Genomic DNA, 6,192 nt, shown 5'->3' on the forward strand with positions numbered 1-6,192 from the left:
AAGGGAACAATTCTGACCCATCAGGGAAGCCTCCAGGACCCTAGAGCAACGCAAAAGCTGCTCCCTTCTGATTTTTACCATCACACCTGCCTTTGAATAATCTATTACAGATAGAAGCTATATAGAGCAATTCAGCCTTTTAAGAAAAGGATGGAAGGGTCAGCAGGTTAAAGCACCTGCAAGCAGGCTCAGGGGCCAGGGATTTGATCCCCAGGCCTGCCATGCCGGCCCCTCCCCTAGGGAGTGCTGAGACGGCAATTGGGACTGGGCGTGGTGGCGCAAGCCTGTAATCACAGCTCTTGGAAGAAGGATCACTATGAGCCCAATCTAGTAGTGATACCCTGAACACTCTGTAGATCGGTCCCTAAAATGCAAAAAAAAAAAAAAGGATGGATTAAATATTCAAACAGAACAATTAATCTATTTATTAATTAATGACTTTATTCTTGAAGGTTGGCATCACTTTGGCCTACATCAATCATAAAATCTACCCTCCAAGGGTTAAGACCTTGCCCTCCGTAAGGGTTTATAAAAAATATGGTTCCAGTCCCAGTAGCAGTTTTAAACAATAATGTCCAAAATGATTTCAAGTAACGACGGCATCACTGGAGTAAGTGTGTAGCCTGGTAAGGTGGAAAGTGTTTCCCGTATACTTATAAAAATTTAGGGAAATTTCAATACTGCTGATATCCAAAATGTTCATGAATTTTTAGATGTGAGAGTGATCCTAAGTTACACTTCTGAAGGAGTTTATTTTAGAGATACAAACTGAAACATTTACAGATGAAACCTGTGATAGAGATTTGTTTCAAAAACAATCTAAGGAGAAAGGGAGAAGGGAGTCGGGGTGGGTGACAGGATGATCACTATATTCAACTCAACTTTGAGTATGTTTGAAAGACTTCAATCTGTAATTGTACATTGCCTCCCCTGGTAGATGCATAAAAAAGTGTGAGAGCTGGAAGCTTCCTGGGTTGGGGGTGACAGGCCTGCAGAGTTCACACAGTCTAACCACTCACAAGGTTGCTGTGGACAGTCCTTCATTTTTTCTGCTCTGTTTTCTGCCTGAGTTGCACCTAATCAGCAGACACACACACACACACACACACACACACACACACACCCCTTCCCAAACAGGCCAGATGGAGTCTGAGCATAAGGGCATCTCTATAGCCCTGCAAGCCCCTGGGAAGAAAGGTGTGGCATTGCTCCTCTTGTCCTTACCCAGGGCTTGCAGAGGTGTGGTGTGAAGCTCAGCTCAGCTGACTCAGGACTCCAAGAAGCCCCTCTGCATTTGAAGAAACTGCCTCACTCGCTCATAGTTCTCCATGCCAGCTGAAAAAGAGCTGAAACAAAACACCCTGCTGCCACACAGGAGGCTTTTAGCAGCACTGTCCACCCTCACACAAAGCCCTTGTTTATGTGAGACAGATGGTCCTGCGTGTTTCTCTCCTCCCCCCTCCCTCCCTCTTTCCCTTCATTTGTTCCCCTCTGTTGCTTTGTCCCTCTCCACTTCTCCTTTTCTCCCATCCTTCTCTTCTGCTTCATATCACTTTTCCTGAATTGACTCAAGGACCAGCAGAAAGGACAAAAGCAGACAGCAAACCAGAGTGGCCTTGCCAGGGTCAACTGCCTGCACACAGCGGCACCCTCTTTGAAATGCATATTTGAAGACAGTGTGAGGGGACTGTGCAAACATTAAAAGACCCATAAATATTTATGTTGCCTTCATCATCGTCTTCACAGGTCACCTTCTACAAAGTATAGTGCATACACACATGCACATACATACATGCATATGTGCATACGCATGCTCCTTCCAGGCCTGGCCATTCTCAAAGAAGAACTGTAAACCTATAGTCTCACTGACTATTTACTGCACTAAGCATGTCTACAAACCCACTGAGGAAAGGAAATGGAAGGATGAGATATGTGAGGGGCTCTATCCACATGCAAGGCCAGTTCTGCCCTCTCTGACCCAGGCAAGCTGCTTTAGTGTTACCGCCTTGGTTTCTTCTTCTGTAAAATGAAAGCACTGGACACATAAGTGATCGATCGTTCAAGCTTTCCCTCCTCAAGTCTATAGTCAAACACACCATGTTTCTAGAGAATTCCTGTGTGATCTGCCTGATACCCAAATACTGAGTGGAAACAAGAGGTCTGTAGAATAGAGGTCAAACCAGTCACTGGGCTATGGAGTGACCTGTGTAGTAGCAGAGGAGGGAAGCTAGGGGGAAAGAAATGAAGGGCTCAGCAGACTAAAATGCCTGTTTAGGCAGAGCCCTAGGGGCTGGGGTTAGATTCCCAGCTTGCCATGCCGGGCCCCGCCCCAAGGGAACACTGAGACTGTGATTGAGACCGGGCGTGGTGGTGCACACCTGTAATCCCAGCTCTTGGGAGGCTGAAAAGAGAAGAACCACTACCAGTCCAATCTACATAGTGAGTTGCTATAGACGCTGTAGACCCTGTACTAAATACATGAAAGAAAGAAAGAAAGAAAGAAAGAAAGAAAGAAAGAAAAGAAAAGAAAAGAAAAGGAAAGAAAGAAAGAAAGAAAGAAAGACGACTTCTAAGCCGAAGACCAAGCAAGATTTGACACTAGCCTGGATGTCCAGAAGAAAGACAGAGGAAAATTTGGTAAAAGGAAGCGTTTTCAAGGGCCAGCCAAATAGCTTAGCAGATTAAAGCACCTGCAAGCAGGTGCACAGGCCGAGGGTTCAATCCAGCGCTGCTCCCAGGGCATGCTGAGACAGCAATTGAGACTGGGCGTGGTGGCACGTACCTGTAATCCCAGCTCTTGGGAGGCTGTAAAACCAGGCAGATCACTGAGTCTGACCTAGTAGTGAGACCCTGAACACCCTGTAGATCCTTCCCTAAAATAAAATAAAATAAAATAAAATAAAATAAAAAGGAAGTGTATTCCTACCGGCCCCACTTGGTCACTTGAAATTCATTCCCAGGTCCCAGACATGCTTCACACAGACTTTCTCCAAGAGCCAGCACACTGGCCCTTTTAGAAGAGGTCTTAATGTGAGGCTGTTCTCTATGCAAGGATAATAACTATCCCCCAGGGCCACCCCCACCCCCGGATGAGAAAGCATAAAGACTCATGTTCCAAAAAATGAAGTCGCTATTTAAGCAGTAACAGCTACATCTGCTAATGATTAACTCTAGGATTTATTACCAATTAGGACTATAAATCTCTGCTTATTTTGGCTCCTGGAAAGTTGATTTCACTGGGGGGTCAGGGCGGGGTTGGGAGAAAGTCATTTAAGACAAAGAAGGAGAAATCCAAGTTTAAAAAGACACACTTCAGAATCAAATAGAACAAGATTTCTCAAGCACCAGAGTTGAAAGCTGGCTTGATGTGTGGTTCTGAGCCAACAGTCAAGCAGATGTCACAAGGCACCGAAGTCAGAGGAGCCGGTGCCACTCAGCAAAGGTTGTCAAGGGCCTCAAGGAGGTTCCCCAACTGAGAGGACCCCGGCATCCAGGGCATGGCATGCAAGTGGGCAGAGCAGAGTAAACAGCAGGCTTAGTTTATCCCAGGCATTTTCAGTTTTGGCTGCATAACCTCTGAAGCTCTAAAAACACACCTGCACTCGGGTTGCACAAAAGAAGGTTCAATCAGAGTTTCCAACAGTGGATGAGGCCTGGGCGTGAGAGCTGAGCTCGAGAATCACCAGTTACTTCATTTCACCCTTAAGCAGCTCAGCGTTACAGGGCTGCAAAAACTGAGAGGCCAGTAGCTCCAGAGTCATGCCGCTACAGGTGGCACCAGAGCCCAGAGCCTGCACTCTTATTCATTGTACCCCATGGCCACCAAGTCTCTGGTTCTCTGCTTTCCAGGCCCTGAATTTCATGGGGTTTTCAAGGTGGAGAATGAGGGACTAAATGATTTTTGTATGTTATTCCAAAAAATTATGGAAATAAGACAGTAACCCCTGTAAATGCTACCTGTTGCTAGGAGGATGTACTTCCCTTAGATGGAATGACATCAACAGAAAGAATTTGCCCTGGAGGGCCAGGGATGTAGCTCAGCAGAGGTGTAGCATCTGCCTGGCAAGAGAGAGGCCCCAAGTTCCATCCAGTACCAAAATAAAGAATTTGTCCTGGGAATTTCAGGCTCATCAACAGTTCTCACTCATTCATTTAATACAATATTATTAGAAGGGGCTGGGGAGATAGCTCAGTGGCTTAAGTGCCTGCTTGGCAAACACAAGGTCTTGAGTTCAACCCCCAATACCAAAAAAAAAAAAAAATTTCTTTAAAATGTTTTGAGAAAGTGGGAATATAGTGTTTCTGGTCCATAAGTATTTAACCCAAGGCAGAAAATGCAAATTCTTGGCTGGCAGCTAAGGAAGAGTAATGAATTAGGTGTCAGGAGGGAAGGTGGAGACTCTCATGACCCCCCAGGGCCTGTGTCCTAACAAGACAGCAAATTCTCACATCTATTGAGAAATTGCCACACAGGAATGGGGGGTGCAAGGTTATCAGGCTCTTCAACTTTAGGGGAAGCTGTAAATACAGGTTGCTTAATGCAAATCTCTTTTTTTTTTTGGCTTTTGGCTTTTGGCTTTTGCAGTTTCCTTTTTCTAAATTAATTACCTTTACTGGTACATTTTAGATATACGTAATGTTCACATTCATCTTAGAGAAATTTTACCTGTACATGACACAGCTTGATTCTTTTCCCCCTTCCTCTACTCTCCCCTCAAGCCCCCTTCACCTCCTTATTTATAAAAGTTTTGTTTCCATTTTTTCCTTCTTTTCTCATCATTTTTTCTTTACTTTTTCGTCCTTTCCCCTGCCCCATCCCTAGTTCCCTTTCCCATTAGAACATTTTTTTTACTATTCCACAATAGATCTCTCCAGTTTTCAAATGCCATCTAATTCAAGTCTTTTCAAACCAACGTGTAGACCAAGCAATACAGGTTGCTTGTAGCTCTGGCTTTGCCATCAAAGATGATTTCCGCAAAGTCCCCTAGATCCCAAAGCAGTGTTCGTTCACCTGTGCCTTCCCCCCACAGGTGTGCTCATTTACTTTGGGTATGGCATCTGGAACAGCACCCTGGAAATCAGCGCCCGGGAAGAGGCCTTACACCAGAGCACGTACCAGCGCTACGACGTGGACGACCCCTTCTCGGTGGAGGAGGGCTTCTCCTACGCCACCGAGGGCGAGAGCCAGGAGAACTGGGGCGGGCCTGCTGAAGACAAAGGCTTCTATTACCAACAGATGTCAGATGCGAAGGCAAACAGCCGGACAAGTAGCAAAGCGAAGAGCAAAAGCAAACACAAACAGAACTCAGAGGCCCTGATTGCAAATGATGAGTTAGATTATTCTCCAGAGTAAGGATAAACATACAGAGGGTAGCAATGGCGATTGGTTTTCAGCAACTTCACTTGTGGGCTCAAAGGTGAAGGCTTTTTTCACTCTTATTACCCCAAAGTCCATCCCCATCATAGCCTTTCACTTGCTATTTTTGCTCATCGGAATGGTTCTAAAGAAGGATTTGGCCCAGGGTTCCTAGCTGGTCTCTGTCTGAAAAAGAATAACCAAGAGGCTACACCAAATTCCATCTAAGGTACAACCAGCAGAGCTGAAGGCAGCAAATGTTTCCCAGGCCTTTGCTTTTCTGGTTGAATTCTCTTGCTACTTACTGACACCCCACGAAGCAAGGGGCAAGCTTCTCAAGCCCCAGAGAGGCTGCAGGTCCTTCGGAGACGCCACAGAGCAGGTACACACACACACACACACACACACACACACACACACACACACACCCCCGAGAGTATAAAGGCAGAGCTGTGTTCTCAGCCGTCAGGCTGAGCCCTCCTCCCCAAGTCAGCGTGAGCAGGTGGGTGTCAGCCCTTCCTCAGTGAGCAGACTCGCTCACCGCTCACTGCAAAGACATCAAAGAGCAGACACACACGTGCTTCCTTTTTTCATTCATGTTCTCCCACTTCCCAAATAGCGTTTTAGGATCCAGCAAAACAAAGGACTCTCAGACCATTTCCCCAAAAGTTTCAGATTCGGACCTAACAATATGATAAGAAGCACTCTCAAAGCTTTACTCCAAAGTGCCTGCCTGGCAAGCGCAAGATCCTGAGTTTGACCCCTGGTACCACCAAAAAAAAAAAAAAAAAAAAGCTCTACTAAAATACCCATAAAAAAATTAAATAACCATCTCT

At 45.7% G+C, this 6,192-nt stretch overlaps 1 protein-coding gene across 1 annotated transcript in view; it reads left to right on the top strand.

The window, feature by feature from the left end:
* Slc7a14 (solute carrier family 7 member 14) overlaps positions 1-5,540 on the top strand; it is a 56,531-nt gene extending 50,991 nt beyond the window's left edge. Inside the window, exon 7 of the mRNA XM_004633458.2 lies at positions 5,031-5,540. Within this exon, the coding sequence (XP_004633515.1) occupies positions 5,031-5,353 (323 nt within the window). The 3' untranslated portion in view covers positions 5,354-5,540. The remainder of the gene's footprint in view (positions 1-5,030) is intronic.
* The last annotated feature ends 652 nt before the right edge of the window (positions 5,541-6,192 follow it).

The sequence above is a fragment of the Octodon degus genome, unplaced genomic scaffold (assembly GCF_000260255.1).
Source record: "Octodon degus isolate 3935 unplaced genomic scaffold, OctDeg1.0 scaffold00055, whole genome shotgun sequence".
NCBI classification, from domain to species: domain Eukaryota; kingdom Metazoa; phylum Chordata; class Mammalia; order Rodentia; family Octodontidae; genus Octodon; species Octodon degus.